This window comes from Quercus robur, chromosome 8 (assembly GCF_932294415.1).
Source record: "Quercus robur chromosome 8, dhQueRobu3.1, whole genome shotgun sequence".
Lineage (NCBI taxonomy): Eukaryota > Viridiplantae > Streptophyta > Magnoliopsida > Fagales > Fagaceae > Quercus > Quercus robur.
In genome coordinates this window covers 63767495-63792042 of record NC_065541.1, presented here as the reverse complement: position 1 = coordinate 63792042, position 24548 = coordinate 63767495, and the positions used below count along the sequence as shown (strand labels likewise).

The following is a 24548-nucleotide window of genomic DNA, read 5'->3' as shown; positions in this document are numbered from 1 at the left end:
TCAAGGCTTTCCTTCTTCCTAGCTCGCTTTGATCTCTTGGAATTTAACAGTCTTCCTGCCAGCCACTTCCATGTTTTTGGGTCTTCTTATGGCAGCTTCCTGCGCTTCTCTGTTCCTGTGGAAGGCCTGCCGCTGCTAGAGAGTTTGCTCAAGAGTCACGGGGATTTCACCAGTGGCTTTAGGGGAGGCATCTTTCTAGGCAATATTTTGATGGAGTTGCTGTGTGCCGTGCTGGTTTCCCTGAGGAATTCCTCTGTAGATTCTTTGTCTAAAGAAAAACTTCTGGAGTGGAGAGGGGTGGTGCAAGACCTTCTGGAGGCCAAGTTCAATTTGTCTTTTCTGCTGGATCACTTGCGTCTGCTGGCTCATATGCTGTTTCAGAAGCAATCATTCAAGAGTATAGACACTGAGATAGCTGCTGCTGAGGAAGCTTTGGCTCATGCTCACAAGGTTTTACAAGACTTGAAGGTCAAGCGGCAGAGGATCCTTTCTACTTTGACTGTGCCTGTTATTTCTCCGGATGCCTCTCTGTTGGCCGGCCTCATTCCTTAGCTTATTTTAGATTTACATAAACAATTTGGGGTTGTATAAGTTTTTTTTTTTTTTGAACATTGCTCTACTCTTTGCTTTCTCTTTTTTTTTTTGTGTTTCAAAACTGCTTCTCATTTCTTAGTATGTGAATCTGCCTTTTTCTTTGATATATTCCCTTTTCTTTCCTATGACTCTTTTCTTTCCTGAGTCCTGGACCATGGTTTCCACATGCTTCACTGTAAGTTCTAGTCCAGGTACCAGGCAATCTATTATGCAAGTACTGAACTAGGTACGCTAGTATCCTTTCCTATGTATGTAATTTTTTTTTTTTTGAGATACGGTCCCAGTTCATGAACTTTGACAGGTTCCCCTTTTGCCAAGTGCTAGGCTAGGTATCCTAGATACTTTGCTTTTATTCTGTGATCCTAGACCTATGCACTTGGAACTGTTTGTGGGATATCTGAAATTATTTGTGAGGTGGATCCTGGGCCATGTGTAAAAGGGCATTACATACTCTCCCTTTTTTTTTTACTCAGGTATCCTTCCTTAAATCTATCCAAATTTGGTCTTTGCAGTATTTAAAGAAAGATTTAAATGTTGAAGAAACAGAAACTTCACTAAAACATGGTCATTTTTAAGGAACAAAAAAAAAAAATCATTTGGTGCAGTATTGACCACAAAGTGTCAATCTATCACATGTTCCTGAACAAAATTATCTTAGACCAGAATTCATGATAAAGGCTGAAAAATAAAAAGATAAAAATAAAAAAAAGAACTTAGCAGATAGTGAAGCTGGTAAAAGGACCCTGAGGTACCGGGATCCCCTTGTCCTTATGCATAGTATTGCTTCAGCCATTTCCCGTTTATGGGTTCTGTCAGGACTGTCCCATCTTTTTTGACAAGGTAATAATACCCACTCTCATGAGCTGCATTGATGATGTAGGGTCCTTCCCATTTTGGGGTGAACTTGGAAGGCCCTGGCAGGTTCCTCCTCACGTGCTCCGCCATCCTTAGTACTAATTGCCCTTCAGTGAACACTCTTGGGCGTACTGTTTGTGCATATGCTCTGGTCATTCTTTGCTGGTATCTCTGGCTCCTTTTCTTAGCCAGCTCTCTTTCTTCTTCTACCCCTTCCAGATCTGCTAGCCTCTTTTCATTGTTTGCGTCCTCACTTTCTCCTTGATTTTCCTCCAGAATTACCCTTGGTGTAGGAATGACTAACTCTACGGGGCTGATGGCTTCTGTTCCATAGACCAGGGAGAATGGGGAAAATCCTGTGGCTGTCTTTACAGAGCTTCTACATGCCCAAAGCACATCTGCCAGATGGTCACTCCATTTCCCTCCATACTCATGCTTCATTTTCTTAAGGATCTTCAACATTACCCTATTAGTAGCTTCAGCTTGGCCGTTTCCTTGTGGGTAATATGGGGTAGATCTTCTATACTTGATGTGGTATGCTTCAGTTAATCCCTTCATATCTTTGTTTATGAATGGGGTTCCATTGTCACTGATCAATCTTCTGGGGATCCCGAACCTTGTAATGATGTGGTCTCGAATGAAATTTGCCACAGCTGCTCCAGTAGCTTTTTTCAAGGGGATGGCCTCTACCCATTTTGTAAAGTACTCCGTGGCTGCCAGGATCCATATATAACCGTTGGATGGAGGGTTTATAGGCCCTATGAGATCGAGCCCCCAAGTATGAAAAGGCCATGGCGTCGTCATATCCTGTAGGACATTTGGATGAGTCTGAATTACATCTCCCAGGACTTGGCAAGCATGACATGTTTTGACCAGCTCCTCAGAGTCCCTTTTCATCGTTGGCCAGTAATATCCCAACAATAGTAACTGCTTGTACAGCCTTCTTTTCCCTGGGTGACTTCCACAATCTCCAGAGTGTACCTCTCTGACTACTTCTCTAGCTTCCTTTGGTCCCAAGCACCTGAGGGGATCCCCATGGTATCCCTTTTTGAATAAATGTCATTCTGCAGGAAATACCTGCACGCTAACTTTTTGAGCTTGTGGGCCAGGTATCCTATGAAAGGAACCCGCCAATCTTCTGCAATAAACACCGCGTAACTTTCTTCTTTATCAATTGTCAAACGACATTCCTGGCATTTCCCCTGTATGATTGCTGCTTCCTTGTCCATATCTGGCCAGTAATACCCCATGCGTTGCATCCTTCTGTATAGGCTGACCTTTTCTGCAACTCCACATACTTGGGCGTGTAATTCTTCTAGTTTCGACTTTCCTTCCTTCTCAGTGATACATCTGGACAGTATCCCTCCTGGCAGCCTTCTATACAATTCTCCTTCTATCTGAGTGTAATCCATTAGTTCTTTGATGTTCCCTCTAGGACCTACCTCTTTCATCTTTTCTTTGACTTCGTCCCTCTAGTCCCATTATTTGGACTCTCCGAGGTACATCCCTTGGAGGATCCTTACAATAGAATGTTCCTGCCTTCCTATTTTTATCAGTGTATCCTTCCCATTAAGCGGTATTTGGGATCCCAGGGTGGCGAGCGCATCAGCAAACCTATTTTCACTTCTTTAAATGTATTCTATGCTGAAGGTGTGAAATTTCATCTCCAGCCTTTGTGCCCAAGTCCTGTAGGCTGCTAAGTTTTGTTCCCGTAATGCAAAGTCACCTTTCACTTGGGAGACTACAAGATTGGAATCTCCCAACACTCTCATATATTTCACTCCTATGCTAAGTGCTATATTCAACCCAGTTAAGTATGCCTCATATTCAGCTGCATTATTAGAGCATGAGAAACCAAGCTTGAAAGACAAGGGCATGATATCCCCATTTTCACAGCTTAGTACAATTCCTACCCCATTTGAAGTTGCTGTAGCCGACCCATCAAACCTCATGGTCCATTTCTTCCCTGGGATCTCCATCACTGCTACCTCACCAGGGATTTCTTCGCTTAGCGGGCCTTCCTCCTTTCCTGGGAATTGAGCTAGCAAATCTGCTATGGCATGGCTTTTGACAGCCTTGGGAGTTCTTATACCTATATCATATTGTGAGAGCAACACTAGCCATTGTGCTATCCTTCCTGTGAGAAGGGGCTGGTGCAGGAGCGCTTTTATGGGGTGGGACTTGGTTACCAAGAGGATTTGGTGAGCTGAGAAGTACTTCTTCAACCTTTGGGATGCATAAATGATCACTAGGCAGGCTTTCTCTATTCTGGGGTACCTGGTCTCGGTATCCTTAAGTGTTCTGCTTACATAATATACAGGCTGCTCATTTCCTTGGTCATCTTCTTGTGCCAGCAAAGCTCCTATTGCCTGAGAGTTTGATGCTAAGTATAGCAACAGAGGTCGCCCATGTACTGGTGCCTGGAGGGTGGGCAGATGATTCATGATGCTCTGAATTCTTTGAAAAGCTTCCTGCTGCTCTGTCCCCCAGGTAAATTCATTCCCCTTTTTCAACAGTTTGGATAAGCCTGCGGTAGCTGAGGCTAAACCAGGCACAAATCTCCTAATATAGGAGACCCTTCCCAAGAAGCTTTTGAGTTCCCTAACAGTAGTTGGTCTTCTCATCGTGGCGATAGCTGTGGCCTTGGCTGGGTCCACGCTTATGCCTTTGTGATGTACCAGGAACCCAATGAACTTTCCAACAGACACTCCAAAGGCGCACTTCATGGGGTTCATACGTAACTTGTACTTCCTGCATCTTTCAAAGACTTGCTCAAGTACTTGGAAATGTCCTGTTCTGGTTTTTGACTTGACCACAATATCATCTACATAATCTTCCATCTCCTCATGCATCATGTCATGGAAAATGGCTGTCATGGTCCGCTGATATGTAGCCCCCGCATTTTTGAGGCCAAAGGGCATTACAATGTAGTAAAAGTTTCCAATCGGAGTTCTGAATGCCGTCTTCTCTGCATCTTTGGCTGCCATGCGGATTTGGTTGTATCCACTGTACCCATCCATAAATGAGAACATTGAGCTTCCTGCAGCTGAATCTACAAGGACGTCGATATTAGGCAAGGGGAATTCATCTTTAGGACATGCCTTATTCAAGTTACGAAAGTCTACACAGCAACGGATCTGACCATTTTTCTTCTTCACAGGTACAATGTTGGAAAGCCATTTTGGGTGTTGGATGGGTTTGATAAAACCAGCTGTTAGCAATTTCTTGACCTCTTGAATTATTTGAGCTTCTACCTCAGTGTGGAAGACCCTAGCTGGTTGGACTACTGGCCTCATTCCTAGGTCCACATTAAGAAAATGGACTACCAACCCTGGGTCTAGACTAGGCATCTCATCATAGGTCCATGCAAACACATCTCTGTATTTTTGAAGCAAGGTTACTAGTTGTTCTCTTTCTTGAGCCACCAATTGACTGCTAATGAAGACAGGTTTTCGAGATCCTGGTTCTGTCCCCAAATCTATTTCCTTTAATTCTTCCTCAGGCTGAATCTGGGCCTCCTTAACTGGTTCTTCTGGGATTACTTCTTGGGCCATCATGTAGCTTGGTGGTCCGGGACCTTCCTGCACAATGCATTCGGGTCCCGCGCACCTTCACAAACGATAGATCAGCCTTCCCCCAGGTTCTCGCACCACCACACATTCTCGGGATCCTGAAGAGCTGGGCTCCCTCTTTTGTCTTTTTCTTTCTAGAAGGTTCCTCAGGTCACGGGTGCCCCTCCCTCCTTCTTCTTCTTCTAGGATAGGTGCCCCTAGGGTCCCTGGGGCGAGGTTCTCATCATCTGGCTCCAACTCATCATAAAACATTGTTTCTGCAAAGTTCACTTCTCCCTGGCTGAAAGGATTATGGTTGGCAGGGATCCTTATGGGCCTTCCATTCAGTCTCCCTTTAATGCATTGATGGAACGTGGATGGAATAAGGCGATGTTTATGAAGCCACGGGCGTCCCAGCAACACGTGATAAGAAACTTCTGCATTAATCACATGAAACCTTGTCAAAGCTACTATTGGTCCTACCCTTAAGGCTAGCTGCACGTATCCTTCTGTTGATTCCACCGATCCTCCAAATCCTGTTATTTCCATGGGAGCCCCCAGATCCTTCTGTCAACTAAGCCAACAGCTTCCAGGGTACTCAAGGCTATGAGATTGAGTGATGCCCCCGTATCCACCAGTGCTCTTCTGACTTGAACGCCGTTTATGGTGGCCATTAGATAAAGGGGTCTGCGATGGTCTGGGTGCTCAATCTCCATGTCTTCATCAGTGAAGGTTATTGCATTGGTTGTCTCCAGGAAAGCTCGACTAGCATGTGACTCAGCTGTAAAGCATTCCATCCCTGAATCTGCTGCTATGCTCATGAGAGACTTTGTGGCCACCCTTCTTGCTTCTGGTCCGAATCCTAATTGATTGAATAGTGACCTGAACTTAGGATTCTTCTGGAGGGTCCTGACTGTGCTCGGGTGGAAGGATCCTTCAGATTCTCCTGCTTCTGCCGGGTTCCCATGTATTACTACTGCTACCACCCCTTTTCCTTTGTGGTTAGGCAAGGGGTTCCTCTGCACTTCCGGCTCCTTCTGAGTGAGCTCCAGGGTTCCTTCTCTCAACTTTTTGTGGAAGAGTCTGCGAAGGGTCCAGCAATCCTTGGTGGAGTGCTTGACATAATTATGGATTCTGCAAAATAAAGGGTTCTTCCTTTCTTCTTCAGTTGGTGGTCTGGACACAGTGAATGGCCTAACAACCCCATCTCCAATCCATTTGTCTAGGACATGGCTTAACTCCTCAGCTGTACATGGGATCACTGGTGGTTCCTCGAACACCTTCCCATCTGGTCTCTTCCTTTTCTCTCCTACTGATGCTGTCATAGCTTGGGATGCGGGCAACCTTTTTGTCCTCATGGTTTGTGCTGTCCTTCTAGTTCTCTGTAACAGGTCAGCAAACTGCACGATACATAGGTTTTCAAGGTTGAGCCTATAATCAAAAAGCATGTTGGCTATACAGGTTTCTACGAGCTCCTTTTCTTCATGGTCCCCATAGCAATCTAGGGACACATCTTCAAATCTTTTGATGAATTGAACGGGATCTTCTCCAGGTCTCTGCCTCACCATTTGCAAATTCTGGAAAGTGATTTTGTCTTCACCAGGGTAATATTTGGCGCAAAATTTTTCCATCATCTCATCCTAGGTTTTGATGGACCTGGGTCTCAGCGTGGTGTACCAAGTGTATGCCCTATCCACTAAGGATTTGGCGAATTCCCTCAGACATAATTCTCTGTCTCCTGCATAAGGGCCCATAGTGTGGACAAACCTACTCATATGTTCCACGGCACTTCCGTTCCTCCCATCGAAATGATGGAACTTTGGGGGTTCGTATCCCTTAGGGTATGGTTTGCCAAGAAGTTCTGGAGGGAACGGGGGATCCCGAGAGAATTGCTTGGGGATCCCTGAGAGTTTTTCCCTTTCTTGCTCCAGGAGGGCATTGACATCTGCCAGTGTCAAGTACTGAGGGTTGGCTCTTCCTCCCACTGCTGACCCTCCTTCTGGCTGCGTCCCGTCTTGGTGGCCAGTAGGGGGAACATTGTCTCTAATTTCCTGTGTCCTGCCCTCTTTGAGAAGACGAACTTCTTGCTCCAGATCCTTTAACATTGCTGTCATCCTGGCCATGAGGTCTGGTTCCTGCCTTGCGTGTCTTTGTTCTGACACAACCTCTTGTTCTACCAAGGGTATCTCACCTCCTTGCCTGGAAGCTACCTCGTTTTCTCCTACGGGCTCAGAGGCCGTAGGTGGCACATTAGTTCCTTTGCTGTTTCTTTGTCTTGGAGGCATTCTCTGTGAAGGGGTTGCTTCTTTCTTCTTCTTTGCCCAGTCCCCAGTGAAGTCCCCAAAATGTGAGAGTGCCCTTTTTCGTGACACTCAGGCCCAAGGATCCCGGGCCTAAATGAAAAGGAGGATTTGGTGGACCGGGCCTTGACTCACCGCAGCTAACGAGCTGTTTAAGAATCAAGTGAAATGCAGAGAGTACTCCTGACAATATAAAGAAAATGACAAACAAGGATATCGTAGAGTGCCAAAAATTAACAAGGTAAATTCAGAAGGAAAGGAACAGGATTAACAAAGTGATAAAAATTAGTGCTGTGAGGATCCTGGGAAATATGAAGCAATGTTTCATTAATACATTATCTGTTTGATTACAGAAAGCTCACTAGGACGTGATACAAGGTTCAATCAAGCTCAAAAATTGCAGTCTTGAATGACTATTTCAGCCTTCAAAACTTGCAAAGTTTGATTCTCGTTGAATCCGAGTATGTGCAATAGTGGCTTTTACAGGATACCAGGAAGCAATATTTGTTTTCCCTTAATATTTTCTCTTCACTCTTGATTTTTCTAATAGTTCTTTTTCTAGAGAATTTCTTCTTTCTTTCTCACTCTTTTTTCGCTGTTCTTCTTCACAACCCATCCCCTCCTTTTATAATGGAGTTTTCTGGGCTTCCCGGGAAACCATTGGTTCCCCTGTTTTGCTCTTTTGCAAACAGAGCATGTCCTGTCTCCATCGTCTCGGTAAGTCCCTTTTCCGTTTCTTCTCATTCTTTCCTTCTCTCAGTTCTGATTCTTTTGAAAGCTTCCGGTTGGCCATCTTCTTTGGGACGTGCTGAGGTATGCCCTTCTCGGCATCCCCATTTCTAGCGTCTTCCACTTTTCCTTTTCTTTCCTATTTGGGCAGAATCTTGTTCTGCCATTTTTGAAAGTCGTTTGTTATCATTCTTCTTCCCTGTCTTGGTTCCCCGAGGCCTTTTCTGTCTGTGCCATGAGAGGTCGCTCGCGTTTTGCTTTTATTTCTTGTTTTCTTCTTCTGTCTTCTTTCTATCGATCTGTCCCATTCTTCCTTTTTCTTTGTGCCTGAAGGGATCCGTGCTTATTGACGGTTCCTGAGGATCCTTGCTTCTTATACTTTGCCGTGGTCCTCTTTTTTTGGATGCTTCTTTTTTTTCTGGGCTTCAGGATCCTCTGGGCCTTTCTTTTATTCCCTCATGGGTCTCCCGTATCTATTTCTTTGGGCTCAGCTTGAATTTTCCTTTTGGGCTGGACTTGTTCTTTTTTTGGGCTTATTTTACTATGACCCCTTTGTGAGAGTGCTTTTTTCTTTAGCACACAGGCCCAAGGATCCTGGGCCAAATAGTTGTGTTTTGGTGGACTGGGCTTGGTTCACCGCAGCTAAATGGGGGCTGATTACAAACCAAGTTGTGCGCAAGTCACATAAATCTCCTCAAGGCAAAAATGCGATTCCTCATTTTAAAGAATTCCTTCACTTGGTACCCCGGGCGTACTGTCGTGGGATCCCGGGACGTACTGGGCCTGTAAGAACCCAGAATCTCTGGTTCTCTGCACTATATATATATTAATACATATACATATATGTAAATGAATTTCATAAGGATGATTCAGCCACGAGGATCCTGGCCCCAATTCTCACAGACTTATGCTTTTGCACAAGACTTGTGGGATTTGGAACTCAAGTCTGAGTGGCTTTGCTTGAGTAGGGACTCAGCTTTACAAGCAAGAATATATATGTATTGAGCAGCAAGAAGCAGTAAAGAAATATGCAAAGTAATTGTTAGAAATTCTCAAATCAATATGAAATATTTCATTATTTTTCTTGATTGTGGATTACAAGTGTGCTCACTAAGACGTGATACAAGGTTCAAATAAGCTCAAAAATTACAGACTTTGATGGCTATTCAAGCCTCTAAGACTTGCAAAGTTTGAATCCTTTTGAATCCTTTTGAATCCAAGTATGTGCTATAGTGGCTGTTTCTGGGATACCGGGAGACATTCCTCTGTTTTTCTCTTAAAAAACAGAGTTCTAATGACTCTGTTATGATATTCTTCCTACTGAAAATCCTCTGCCTTTCAACATGGGTTTTCTCTTCCTTTTATAGTGTGTTTTCTAGGGCTCCATGGTACTAGTGATTTCTCTCTTTTGCCCCTCAGAGCTTGTGCTGTGACAGTTGCTCAAGGGCTGGTCTCTTCCATTTTTCTCATAGTTTTCATCTTTTATTGCTGTTTCTCTAAAAGTCATTTGCTGACTTTCCATTCCGGGGCGTCCTCAGCAATTAGCTTTCAATCTCTCTTCTTTCAAGATTTCTCATTTAGCCGTTGGTGTTATTTCCTTGTTGTCATTATTCCCAAATAGTTGGAATCTTTTACTGCTGGGTTGAAAGTTCTCTTCCAGTTGCTTCCCTTTATAGTTCTTCATTCTGGGTTTCTCGATGTACCAGCTTTTTATTCATGAATTGTCACTCTCCAAGTTTCTGGTTCTTTGCTGTACCACTGGGTGCTTGAGAAGGACATATCTGTTCTTCATTTATTGTATTTCGTGGTAACCCTTTTGAGCTGTCTCAATCCCACGTTAGCTGTGCTGCACGTCCCGAGGATCCCGAGCCTCTGGCAGCCTCTGGGTATCCCGGTCCAGTTCTTTCACTGGATTTTGCTGGATTTTTTAATGGCATTTTTGCTGGAAATCTGAACATAAATTGGGCCTTAATGTTGATTCTTCTTGCTGCTTGAATTGGGCCTTCTTTACTTTTCATGGAATGTGAAATTTTAGCCTTCAACACCCTTTTTTTTAGACCTCAACAACGGTATCGTACTCTATCATGGTGAATGGTGAGCCAACTAGGATGATCCACCCTAAGAGAGGATTCAGACAAGGAGACCCACTATCTCCTTTCCTTTTCCTTTTATGTATGGAAGGACTTCATGCTCTCATAAAACATTCAGCGAGGAATGGGGATATTAAGGGCTTTTCCTTGTGCAAACGAGGCCCAAAGCTAACCCACTTGTTTTTTGTAGATGATAGCTTGCTTTTCTATAGGTCAATCCCTGAGGATTGCCATAATGTGCTAAAGATATTGGGTGAATATGAGTCTTGGTCAAGGCAAAAATTAACAAAGAAAAGACCGCAATCTTCTTTAGCAAATCTACCACGGATGAAGCAAAATCAAGCATAAAGAACCTTTTCCAAGTCCAAGAAGTGAAGTCCTATGAGAAATATTTAGGGCTCCCCTCTTTTGTTGGCAGGGGAAAAAAGGCTAGCTTCAACTACATAAAAGAAAGGGTTTGGAGGAAATTCCAAGGATGGGAGGGTAAATTGTTATCTTAAGTCGGGAGAGAGGTTTTAATCAAAGCTGTGATCCAAGCTATCCCTACTTATGCCATGGGGTGCTTTAAATTGCCATTGGGGCTTTGTGATGACATTGAAGCAATGATTAAGAAGTTTTGGTGGGGGCAAAGGGGAAATAGAAGGAAAATTCATTGGATCCGGTGGAGCGAACTGATTAAATCCAAAATGGTGAGTGGTATGGGTTTTCGCAACTTGACGCATTTTAATGACGCCCTTTTGGCAAAACAAGTGTGGTGGCTTTTGCACAACAAGGAAACCCTCTTCTACAAAGTTTTCAAGGCCAAGTTCTTCCCTAACACTTCTCTCTTAGAAGCTAAGGAAACAAGTTCAGGGTCTTATGCTTGGAAGAGTATATTATACGGTCGTGATGTTATCCTCGATGGTGCTTGCTGAAAGGTGGGGAATGGAAAGTCTATAAAAATTTGGCAACACCATTGGCTGCCCCAAAAACATCCAACCAAGATCCTCTCTCCAATGGTGGAAACAATGGAAGAAGCCATAGTTGATTGCTTAATTAATGAGGAAGCTAGAACTTGGAATGTTGCTATGATAAATGGAATTTTTGCACCACAAGAAGCTGAGGAAATAAAGAACATCCTGTTGGCTAGAGAAAACATTGAAGACTCTCTAAAGACCCAAGCTTCTGCCAACCTTCCTCCTCCTCCCGCCAACCAAGGTCCGCGCGCTAACCCGAATCTGAAGAAGAAAAGACCTCTTCAAGAGTTGGAAGAGGGGGAAATGCCTTCATAGAAGGGCACGAAACAACAAAGAACAAAAGACCCTCGAGACAAGAGGTCAAAGTCTCTGGAGAGCAGAGACGACGTTAAAACACGTCGTCAGCAATGCACGTGGGCTCCAGTGATAGAGATGGACAGGGCCCCTATCCCCTATGAGTCCACTATAAGGGAGTCTGGCAGGGGGTACTCCATGTACTTGGCCCAAGCCTTAGAGCAGCCCCTCCTCCTGCCAAAGGACATGGATGCCCTTTGGCGGATGAGGCAGCCTGATTTGTTTATATCTCTAAAAAGAGATCTCGCGATGGTGAGTGCAATTTCATACGCATCTCAACTCGCTCTTCTTTTTTTTTTTTTTTTTATTCACTTGTATTCTTTAGGTGTAATCCTCTTGTTGTTTTGTGCAGGTCACCCAGCAAGTCTTCATGGTCGAAGAGTGCATTAGGGGCGCCCACAACAAATTTGAGGCCGAGTCGAACCTCCGATGCGAGGCGGAGAAGGCGCTTGGGTCTACCAAGGAGGAGAAGAATCAACTGGCCGAAAAGCTCAAAAAATTTGAGCATGAACTTCAAAGCACCTTGGCAGGGCTAAAGAACGCCAAGACTCAGGCCGAGGACCAACGCCAGCTTCTCTTCACCATGGAGCTGAACTTAGCCACTGAGAAGGCTACAGTTCTAAGCTTAAAGGCCGAGCTGGAAAAGGCTAAGGCAGAGGCCCAGGCGGTCAAGGATGCTACTTAGGCCGTGGAGACAACAGCCTATGAATAGGGGATGCTCGAGATAGAGCAGAGACTTACTAAGGAGGTAGCCGAAGTGTGTCGGGACTATTGCACCGTGACCGGGAAAGAAGCTCTTAACAGTGCAGGGGTTCCGGCAGACTCTAAGCTGAGGAGGGCGAATAGGGTGTATTTTCCAAAGCCCATTAGAGAGATCCCAACCGATCTTTCCTCAGCCGCATTACCCTTACCTCCTTCTGAGCATGTTCCCAGCGTTCAAGATCTTACCGCTGACGTCGAGACCTCTGCCGGAGGGGATATGGGTAAAGAAGGCCTTCCTTCAGCCAATGGCGCTCCTTCCGAGGGCACTTGACCATTAAGGACGTGATCTCTCAAGCCAAGGAAGCTGAGAAGCCTAAAAGTGGAGATGCCCGGTCTAAGGCTGCAACTACCAAGGAAGATCCTCATCCAAAGAAAAAGTAGTTGTGGGGTTTTACTTTTCTCTTTTTTTGTGATTTTGTAGCATGTAATATAACTTTGGAGTTAATGTATGAACCTTTTCCTTTATTCTCTGAATCTGTGTTTTTCGTTATTACTCTTTTTTCTTAGAATTCGTTGTTATTGTCGTAGACGAACATAGTGATATATTTAGCAATAAAGAGTTGCTATCTACTTATGCTAAGGGCTAACCCACATACAATGAGCACTTCATTTATGGGGGACATACCTCGTGTCTTGAGTTCTGTTTAACATTTATGGGAGTGCTCTCATGTGTCAAGAGTAGTTAATTTCCCCTAAACCTGTGGTCCGAGGAGCCATCCAGGACTTAGGTTCTGTTTAAAAACTTGTAGTGTGGACAGAGTAGTTAATTTCCCCTAAGCCTGTGGTCCAAGAAGCCATCCAGGACTTAGGTTCTGTTTAAAAAATTGTAGTGTGGACAGAGTAGTTAATTTTCCCTAAACCTGTGGTACGAGGAGTCATCCAGGACCTAGGTTCTATTTAAAAACTTGTAATAGGGACAGAGTAGTTAATTTCCCCTAAACCTGTGGTCCGAGGAGCCATCCAGGACTTAGGTTCTATTTAAAAACTTGTAGTGTGTCAAGAGTAGTTAATTTCCCCAAAAAGAAAAATGCTAACCACAACAAATTACACCATTCTTGCAATGACATGGACACTTTTGCAATCGTGACTTGACTCTAGGCAAAGAAGTGAGTGTACATAACTATATATGTAGTATTTGTGGGCAATAATAATGCGTTAAACTAAACACCACTCAAACCACAATTAGTGTCAATACAGATAACAGTGACATTAAGTGAATCCATAAACCTAAAGTTGATCATGGAACAGTACTGTCCTCCTGCCCATGTTCTAATCTTTCCCTTTCCGGCGCAGGGACATGTAAACTCCATGCTCAAGCTAGCTGAGCTTCTTGGCCTTGCCGGCATTCATGTCACCTTCCTCAACACTGATTTCATCCACGAACGCCTTGTCCGCTACACCGATATCGAAACCCGTTTTAGTTGCTATCCAGGGTTCCAATTCAAGACCATCTCTGATGGCCTTTCCGCTGACCACCCACGATCTCTTATCAAGTTCATCGAAGTGTATGACTCGTTAAATTCGAAAACCAAGCTTCTTCTTAGGGAGATGCTGGCTTCAAATCAACTTATTGGCTCCAACACTAGGCCTTCCTTGACTTGCATCATAGTTGATGGACTCATTGGCGGTTTTACCAGTGATATTGCCAATGAGTTTCGAATTCCAATCATTTATTTTCGTACCATCAGTGCCTGCTGCTTTTGGGCTTATTTTTCTGTTCCTAAAATCATTGAAGCTGGCCAGATTCCTGTTAGAGGTAACTTTCAGAATTGGCATCCATTTGCAAGATTTTTTTTTTTTTTTTTTTTAAGTCATCATTTGCAAGATTTTACTTGTTTTTTAAAATCATTTTCATCGGGTACTGAAAAAAGTGTAGGGAAAATTATCAAAGTCCAATCTTTAATCTTTTAGACTCTGTTTGTTTGGAAGCATAGGAAAATTTTTAATTTTTAACCATGTGTTTTTTGTACAGACTATAAAAAAGTGAATATAATTTTTTTGAAAAGCTGAATTTTTTTTTTTTTTTTTTTTTTTTTTTGTATTGATGCATGGCTAGTTAATTATAATTTTTTATTAAAAAAATACAATTTAATATAATAATAATTGATTTCTACTACAGAAAATGTATAACTTATAATAACGAGTCTTTTATATATTATCACAACAAAATCTCATAACATTTTCACAACAAATTAAAATAGTTAGATCCAATCTATCATATCTTAAAATAAAATAAAATAAAATAATATTTTAGCCGGTTTATCACAATCAAAATAAATATATTGTAAAAATATTGTGTAATTTTGTTGTGTTCCAAGACTTCCACTGATAATGGTAGACAAAGTTGTTTTGATACAGTTATAACTTATAATGGCATAATGATTCTTTAAAAAAGAATAAAAAGTTATAATAGCTAGGCAGGCATGATGGAACCTTCAGTTGATAATGTTTATTGGCTAAGAGAGAGGGGTAAAAAATGATAATTGTGTCTTTATCGCACACTTTCTCCCATATTTTCTCCTCAATTTGGAGGGGAACAATTTTGTACTCTCGGAAAGAAAAGAAAACTCCCTCACACCCATTTTCTTTCCATCCAAATTGCTCCCCTACCAGACAGACAAAGCAAAATTGTTTTTCTTTCCCATTTTCCAGACTCCTTAAAATACCCCGTACCAAACACTTGTTCAATAAGGAAATGAAAAACCCAACTTAGTTCAACCAATACACTAATATAACAATTTTTCTACCCCTTTTGCAATGAGACAAATGTCCTTACAATTGGGATTCATCCGAACAATGCACATGAATGTGCACAAAAAGGATGATGATAAGTGCTTAAGATATTGTATACAATGTTAATGTCCCCTGTTTAATACGAAATTAAAAATTGAAATGGAATTCTTGGATTACTCTTCAGCAAATAACATTAATATATTATTTACTACAAAATAATTTAACGATCATAATTTTTGTGTAAATAATGTATTAATGTTATTTGCAAAAGAGTAATTAATGAATCTAATCCTTATATAGTTAACAACTTTGTAGCTCAACTAATAAGTATTTTCTAGTGTTTAAATGTACACATTTAAGTTACTATCCTCTCACCTCCAACTACCAAATTATCAAAAAGAATATGATCCTTAAGATGTATTATGTACTAAAAGAGTAGCCATTTTTATTAATGTAGCTAGAATTTAAGATACTTTCTTAGGAAAATTAGGAAAGCTCCTTAATGAGTTTGACGGCTCTTCTTTAGTCAATTTTCCATGAGCAACAAAGACACAAGAAATTTCACAATGTTTTTTACAATTTTTTAAAGTAGTAAGTTGTGATTTGAGTAAAATCACCTTCATATGGGTCCATCACGAACACCACTTTTATCAAGCATCCATTACATTAGGCTATATGGCAATATTTGTGAATAATTTTGTGTCACTTAATTTATTGATTTTTCATGAGGTCTTAAGCAACCAAAAGATCCAAAGATGATAGAAAAATGCTAAAACTATTATTAATTTTACTACAAATTGCATATAAATAACATGGCAACATATGTGATCAATGTGATCACTTCAACAATATACTATTATAATAAATGTCTAAATTACTTTACCATAATTAGTGATATATTAGTTTGTAAAACTTAAGTGGTATGTTTCTAGTATCCCTAACATCATTTAAGTTGATATTATACTAATAAGTGGGTGTGTATGCATTAAAACTCTAAGAAATAAGGACATGGACCGCTTGATAACAACTGTGCCAAGCATGGAAAGTTTTCTCCGTTACCGAGACCTCCCAAGTTTTTGCCAAGTCAACGACCTAAACCACTGCAATCTCCATATCTTTGTGAGCGAGACTCAACAAAGTCCTCAAGCACATGCCCTCATACTTAACACATTTGAAGATCTAGAAGGACCTGTACTCTCCCACATACACACTCATTGTTCCAAAGTCTACACCATTGGACCCCTCCACACGCACCTAAAATTCCGACTCGAAGCCAAAACATCATCGTCCCAATCTCAATCTTCAAACAACTTGTATGAAGTGGACAAGAGTTGCATAACATGGTTGGATGCTCAACCATTGAAGTCTGTAATCTATGTAAGCTTTGGAAGCATTACGACTATCACAAAGGACAAGCACATCGAGTTTTGGTTTGGTTTGGTGAATAGCAAACGACGGTTCTTATGGGTTATACGATCTGACTTAGTTGTAGGAGAGCACAATAGGAATGAGGTTCCAGAGGAGCTGCTAAAGGGGACAAAAGAGAGAGGGTACATAGTGAGTTGGGCCCCACAAGAGGAGGTCCTAGCCCACCATGCAATAGGTGGGTTTTTGACCCATAGTGGGTGGAACTCAACCTTAGAAAGTATAGTAGCTGGGGTGCCCATGATCTGTTGGCCGTTCATTGGAGATCAACAATTGAATAGTAGGTTTGCAAGTGAGGTTTGGAAGTTAGGGTTGGACATGAAGGATGCATGTGATAGATTCATTGTAGAAAAGATGGTGAATGATTTGATGGGGAGGAGGAGGGAGGTGTTCATGAAATCAACTGATGAGATGGCTTGGTTGGCAAGAAAAAGTGTGAGCGAAGGTGGATCCTCTTATTATAATTTGGACCGTTTGGTCAAAGATATTAGGTTGATGAGCATGGAAGCAGATTAAACAGTTTCCATGTGTCAAATAATGATATTTCTATCATAAGGGGATATTGAACATCCTCTTGCACATGAAGGAAACCACTTGAATTATCAACTTTGAATAAGAGGTCATTGGCAACATAGAAAATAAACGTGCAATTAGATTGATTTTTTTATTGCTTTACTAATTTAGTGAAAGTGAGTAAAATTGTAGAAGTAGAAAAAAATGAGGTTTTAAAAAACAGTACATAAACAAACACATTAAGAAAAAAAAAAATAATACAAATATATATACACTAAATTGTCTTGTCTTTTACAATAATTAATTCATCCCACGCACATGTCCTAAGGCACTTTTATTATAAATAAAAATAATAGGGGACAATCAATTTGTAAAAAAGCCTTATTAGTCATTGGACCACTTAAACGATCATGTCCGTAATATTTCCCCTAAACATAATTTAGGCCAGGTGCTAAAATCTCAAAAACTAAACTCAAATGATTCCTTTAGATTGAATTGCAATTTAGCAGTTAAAACAAATGCAAAGTCAAAGATAGAACACAACAGTTTACCATAAAAGAAAATTATAAGTCCAACAGTAAGATATTTGTAATACCATACAAGTCCAATGGTAAGGACTAAGGAATATTGTAAACTAATACATGTTCAACCATAATACTTTCAATTCAAAGAGATAGATTTTGACCAGTTGTGCGCAAGGATGAGCAAAGCTTCATTGTTGATTATTAACTTAACTTGGAAGAATATGGGTCTCATCAATAAGTGTTTTTTTTGTCTTGATTAAGAAGGGCTTAGTGCTGAAGAATGGGGTGATAATTTCATGTTACCAGTTTAAGAGTAGCAAAATGGAATGTTCTTTCACCACCCCTCCCCCCCCCCCCCCCCCCCCACACACACACACACACACACACACACACACACACAGGATGGTGCTCTAATTTGAATCCTACAATAGGAAGCCCTTAAAATAAAAAAAAATAAAAAACTCACTCTCCCAACTCAATGCCCACTAGTGCCCTTGAGGGAATGGGATAACAACTATAGCTCACTTGTTCTCCTACTTGTAGGTATAGACTCAGCGGATAGGATGCTACTGTAGTAACGTCCAAGTAGAGAAGCCAACTTGATCATCATTTCTACCCATTATTCTTTTATTAAAAAAATGATATATTTTTTGTTTGGGATGTTGGTGATAATGGATTAATATACTTAGTTCTTATATAGTTAGTGTGTAAATGTTTTTTTTTTTTTTTTCTTTCGCTTTGCTTAGTCTTCTTTAAGTAAAGTTTATTCTTGAAAATAAATTAGGAAAATGGGACTAAAAAGACAATATCGGTTTTATTAATTTATTTTGATAATTTATAAAATTGAGAGAAGGAGAATTTGAATAGTGAATGTCTCCAATAGTTTTACTCTCCCTTGTGCTAGATGTCCTTGACTATCAACTTTTATCTTTAGCTAAAAATTATATGATGGGATAGCTTAACTCAATTCATCTCCACTTACTTGGTAGGTTGCACTTATATCAACATACAAGATGTTTTAGAAGGATTTTCTAGATCTACAAGAGTTGTTACCAGTGTTATAGCTAAATTATAGGCTTTAAGGGATGGATTGTTACTGGCTATTAATCACAGGTTGCAATTTCAAGAAGTTGAACTTGATGCAAAAATTGTTGTGGAACTTGGTTTGAATTTTGGTTCAAAGAGATCAGACTGTATCCTTTAAATGATTGCAAGTCATTTCTTAACAGGTTTCCTCAAGTTAGACTTAGGCATATCTATTGGGAAGCCAATAAATGTGCAGACATATTGTCTTCTTCAAACAGACTCACTTCTCGCTGCTAAATGATTGAATACTAATGTGGAGTATCCTATTGAGTTTCTAATTTAGTATTGGATTGCAAGTGACTCCTCAACAAGGAATGGGAGGCTCACATTGAACACGTGTGGAGGGAGGCCAACAACTGTGCAAATATGCTAGCAAATCGAGGAGCTTCTCAACCTGAGAGAGAGATTTTATATGACATATGCCCCACCTTTTTGTGGAAATGTCTCTACTGGGACTCTATGGGTTTTGTTTCATCCCGTAAACGATGCTGCCAATAATCTTCCTCCAATGCTTTTGTTTTTGTGATGTATCTGCTGTTGGTTCTTATCGGGTGTTTGTATTTATCTTTCGCATGTTGTTGTGTTTGTATAAACTATGTTCTGCTGTTGTGTAGTGTTTTTTAAACTCTGTTTTGTTTATCTAATAAAATCCTCTGTTATAAGGGTCATCAAATAGCCCATGACCCATGGGCTGGCCCAGTAGCCCGCTAGCCCACCAGGCTAATGGGCAGCCCAGCTCGATAATATTGAAGCCCGTGGGCAGCCCAGTAGCCCAATGGGACAGGCTATGGGTTGGTTTCTTTACCCATGGGCGTCCGGTGGGCCGGCCCGTTAGCCTTGCCCAGTAGCCCGACCCGTTAGCCTTGCCCAGTAGCCTGACCCGTTAGCCTGACTCATTGCCCAAAATGTATAACAAAATAATTTGGGGGTTGGGTGGGTGAGAGATTGAACTTTAGACATTATAAAAACTTTAAGACCACACACCTAACCACTAAATGCTTGGAATGATTGTGATACAATATGCATAATAAATATATATTTTGGTATTAGTCTAGTAGCTTTGATTTTTAAAACAAAGTTACTAAGATGACTGTTGTCCTACCTCTGTGCCTCTGGAAAGAAAGTCATTCTTTCTTTTGATAAATTCCAATTCTTTCCTTACAAGTTACAATTATAGAAGAAATTCCTTAAAAAAAAAAAAAAAAAAAAAAAAAGGCTTACCGTTGGTTGGAAGAAATTCTTTCCTTAATGAGTTGATATTTGATTCTTCATATATTTCCTTTAAGAGTTGATATTTTATTCAATGTACTTATTTATTCTTATCAATAAAAGTTAATTAATCTTATTTTAGTTCCTTTTTAAGAGGTATGTCTTAGTATTTTTTTTAATAGAATCTTTTTAGTAGATTTAATTGTTCAATTTGATAGTTTGTAATAATATATAATTATAATTTTTTTGGTTAAATTTTTATAACCCCATTGAAGACCTATTAAAAATGCTCATGGGTAGCCCATTAAACCCACCTCACTAGCCCAGCCCGCTAAAGCCCAAATGGGCATTGCCCATGGGTAGGGCCATGGGCTAGGGTTTTTCCATCAAGCCCAGCCCGACCCAGCCCATTGACTAGTCAACAGCTCGTTAAGCCCAGCCCATTAGACCCATGGGCCAAGTAAAAACGGGTCAGGCCGGCCCATTGACGAGGCCTACTCTGTTGTGAAAAAAAAAAAAAAAAAAAAAAAAAAAAAAAAAGACTTTCTGCTCATATGACTATTATGAGAGAGAGAGAGAGAGAGAGAGAGAGAGAGAGAGAGAGATGCAACTCTGATGGAGATGGAGTTAGAGAAATACCATTGGGCCACACCGCAGCGAGGGATGCAACTCTGATGGAGATTCGACTGAGACTAGTCTCGCTACTATCTACTACTCTGCTAGTCCGAAATCCATGATTGGACGAAGGGAGTAGACAAGGTTGGCAAATGTTAGGTTTTTCATTTTTGAATTTAGTAGAATGAATTTTTTTTTTTTTTTGCTAAATAAAAAAGGTTTCTCCGGTATGGGTTTATCTACCCTACGCCACGTGACGACAATAAATAATACCACGTGTATTATATGAGCCTGAAATTGAATATGTTTGGTGTTCCCAATTTTTCTTAATGGCTTAATGGGCTAATTCTTTAAAAAAAGTTGGTAACTTTTGTTAATTGGGCTATTTTTTCTTTGCTCGGGGGAAGCTTGATTATACTGGGCTCAATTTCTCAAATCAGCCTACCTATGTATACCCTTTAGTTTCTTTAATTGCTCAGATCAGCCCACAACTTAACTATTACAATTACGAAAATACACTTTATTATGACTTTTCATCTTTGGCTTTTTTTCCACTTCCATATCTCTTCGTAAACAATTGAAAATTTTTGGCTTCATCCCTTTGGCAGTGTCGGTAGGTCTTGTCCACCTCTGCCATGGGCTCTACGTACGGTGTTTCTTCTCATAGCCACACGTTGTGCCAACAACTAATAAGTTAGCACCTACCATTATATGTGTCATTTAGTAGGCTTGCCCAAAGTAAAACATTAAGACCACACAACAAATTGCACGACTTTTGCAATGACATGGACATGGAGCTAGGAAGCAATTCTACTTCTACAGTACTCTGCCACGCACATGCACGACTATTGGAAATTGTGACAAAGAAGTATACGTAGCTATGTATTTCTGTGCAATAATGTGTTCAGATAATTATAAAAAGTAAAAACCACTCAAACCACAAGCAGTGTCAATAGGAGGGTCACAGAAAGAAGTGACAATATTAAGTGAATCCAAAAACCTAAAGTTGATCATGGAACAGTGTCCTACTGCCCATGTTCTAATCTTTCCCTTTCCGGCGCAGGGACATGTAAACTCCATGCTCAAGCTAGCTGAGCTTCTTGGCCTTGCCGGCATTCATGTCACCTTCCTCAACACTGATTTCATCCACGAACGCCTTGTCCGCTACACCGATATCGAAACCCGTTTTAGTTGCTATCCAGGGTTCCAATTCAAGACCGTCTCTGATGGCCTTTCAACTGACCACCCACGAGCTCTTGACAAGTTCATGGAACTGTATGACTCGTTAAATTCGAAAACCAAGCCTCTTCTTAGGGAGATGTTGGCTTCAAATCAACTTGGCTCCAACACTAGGCCTTCCTTGACTTGCATCATAGTTGATGGACTCATTAGCAGTTTTACCAGCGATATTGCCAATGAGCTTCAAATTCCAATCATTTATTTTCGTACCATCAGTGCCAGCTGCTTCTGGGCCTTTTTTTCTCTTCCTAATATAATTGAAGCTGGCGAGCTTCCTGTTAGAGGTAACTTCCATATTTAGCATCCATTTGCAAGGTTTTATTTGTTTTTTAAAACATTTTTAGCTACTGGAAAAAAGTTTTAGGAAAAAAAAGAAAAACCATCAAAAAGTCTAATATTCTTTATTGTTCATGAGAAAATGAAAACTCAACTTAGCTTAGCTGAACTAATACATTAATGTAACAGTTCTTTTTTCCCACCAGTTGCAAACGGACAAATGTTTGGGATTCACCTGTTGCAGACTGCACATGAATATGCACAAAAAGGATGATGATAAGTTCTAAAGATGTTGTATACAATGTTAATCTCACCTATTTATGTAATAATCCACGAATTTGATCATTCTATAGCCACGAATTTGATTGAAATCTCTTGATATTCAATAGAGACACATCTAGTTTTCAAATCTCCTCACCTCCAATTATTGAATATTAAAAAAAAAAAAAATCTTATATATAAGGTATATTATTTTTTAAAAGACTAGTCATTTTTGTTAGAGTGGTGCCTATTACACACACTCTAATGTACACAGAAATCACAATTTATGTGTACTATGTATACACTAGAGTGTGTCTACTAGTAAGTAGTAATTTTCCTTTTTCTTAACATAGCTGAAATTTAAGACACTTCCTTAGGGAAATTGGGAAAGCTCTTTAAAGAATTTGATAGCTCTTCTTAGGTCAATATTCCATGAGCAATGGAGACATGCAAATTTTCACAATTGTTTAAAATTATGATTGGAGCAATATTACTTCATATGGACTCATTACGGATAACATTTTTCTTAAGCACCCATTACAATAGGCTATATGTCAATATTTGTGAAAAGTTTTGTGTCACTAAATTTATTGATTTTTCATAAGCAACCAAAAGAAAAAAAAATTCCCAAGCAAAATGCTAAAACAATAACCAATTTTACTACAAAATTCTTATAAATGATGTGAAAAAAAATGTTATTGATGTCACTTCAACAACAACAACAACAACATAATAATAATAATATCAAGTGGTCCATGTCTGAATGACTTTTTTATGATTAGTGACACATCAATCTGTAAAGTTTATATAGTGCTTTACATGGTAAAATTCTTAGTGTTTCTAAGATCACTCAAGTTGATATCATACTAATGTGTGGGTGTATATGTGCTAAAATAAATTCTAGGTAATGAGGACATGGACCACTTGATAACAACTGTGCCAGGCATGGAAAGTTTTCTCCGTTACCGAGACCTCCCAAGTTTTTGTCGAGGCATAGACCTTAACCACTTCAATCTCCCTATCTTTGTAACCGAGACTCAATGAAGCCCTCAAGCACATGCCCTCATACTTAACACATTTGAAGACCTAGAAGGACCTGCACTCTCCCACATACGAACTCATTGTTCTAAAGTTTACACCATTGGACCCCTCCACTCGCTTCTAAAGTTTCAACTTGAAGCCAAAAGATCATTGTCCCAATCTCAATCTTCAAACAGCCTCTTTGAAGTGGATAGGAGTTGCATGACATGGCTTGACGCTCAACCATTGAAGTCTGTAATTTATGTGAGCTTTGGAAGCATTAGTACTATGACAAAGGATGAGCACATTGAGTTTTGGTTTGGTTTGGTGAATTGCAAAAAAAGATTCTTGTGGGTCTTACGATCCGACTCAGTTGTTGGAGAGCATGATAGGAATGAGGTTCCAATAGAGCTGGTGGAGGGGACAAAAGAGAGAGGGTACATAGTGAGTTGGACCCCACAAGAGGAGGTCCTAACCCACCATGCAATAGGTGGGTTTTTGACTCATAGTGGGTGGAATTCAACCTTGGAAAGTATAGTAGCTGGAGTGCCTATGATTTGTTGGCCTTACTTTGGTGATCAACAATTGAATAGTAGGTTTGTGAGTGAGGTTTGGAAATTAGGATTGGACATGAAGGATGTGTGTGATAGATTCATTGTAGAAAAGATGGTGAATGATTTGATGGGAGAAAGGAGGGAGGAGTTCATGAAATCAACAACTGAGATGGCTAGGTTGGCAAGAAAAAGTGTAAGTGAAGGTGGGTCTTCTTATTGTAATTTGGGCCTCTTGGTTGAGGATATAAGGTTGATGAGCATGGGAGCAGATTAATTGGTTTTTGTGTATCAAATAATAGTATTTCTATAATAAGGGGATTTTAAACTTCCTCACGAACATGAAGGAAACCACTTGAATTATTTGGTTTGAAGATAAGAGGCCATTGGCAACACGGAAAATAAATGTGCAATTAGATAGATTGGTTTTTTTATTGCTTTACTAATTTGGTGAAATTGTGAAAGTAGGTAAAAGTAGAAGAAATGAGACTTTTTTATTTTTTTAACTGAAAGAGGTAGAGAAATGAGACTTTAATAAACTGTACATGATAGGCTAAGAATGTATTGATCCCTTGTGATGAATTATCAAATTAATTAGCCAAGTTAATTAATTAATTCAATTAGCATGTAATACGCGTGGTAGCACAAACAAATTACCAATTAACTAAATGCAACGGAAATTAAATTGACACAGTGATTTGTTTACGAATGGGGAAAACCTACACGACAAAAACCCCACCAGGTAATTTTAAGGTTACCACTCCCGAGAATCCACTATTATCACAATAAGCGGTTACAAGTAAAAGAATCCAAGTACCTTATACCAACCTACAATTGAACCCTTACCCCAATACCTAATTGGACTTGTTCTGTAATAACAATCTCTCCTTTTCAATGCATGGCTC

The 24548-nt window shown here is 40.3% G+C and overlaps 1 protein-coding gene and 1 pseudogene across 1 annotated transcript; both read left to right on the top strand.

Moving 5' to 3' along the window:
• Nucleotides 1-13340: 13340 nt before the first annotated feature.
• LOC126697621 (7-deoxyloganetic acid glucosyl transferase-like) lies at nucleotides 13341-16986 on the top strand. Its single transcript, XM_050394695.1, has 2 exons — nucleotides 13341-13947; nucleotides 15922-16986. The coding sequence occupies exons 1-2, from the start codon at nucleotides 13431-13433 to the stop codon at nucleotides 16863-16865; spliced, it is 1461 nt and encodes a 486-aa protein (XP_050250652.1). The 5' UTR covers nucleotides 13341-13430; the 3' UTR covers nucleotides 16866-16986.
• Nucleotides 16987-21182: 4196 nt separating this feature from the next.
• Nucleotides 21183-24063, top strand: LOC126697617 (7-deoxyloganetic acid glucosyltransferase-like; annotated as a pseudogene).
• Nucleotides 24064-24548: the final 485 nt, after the last annotated feature.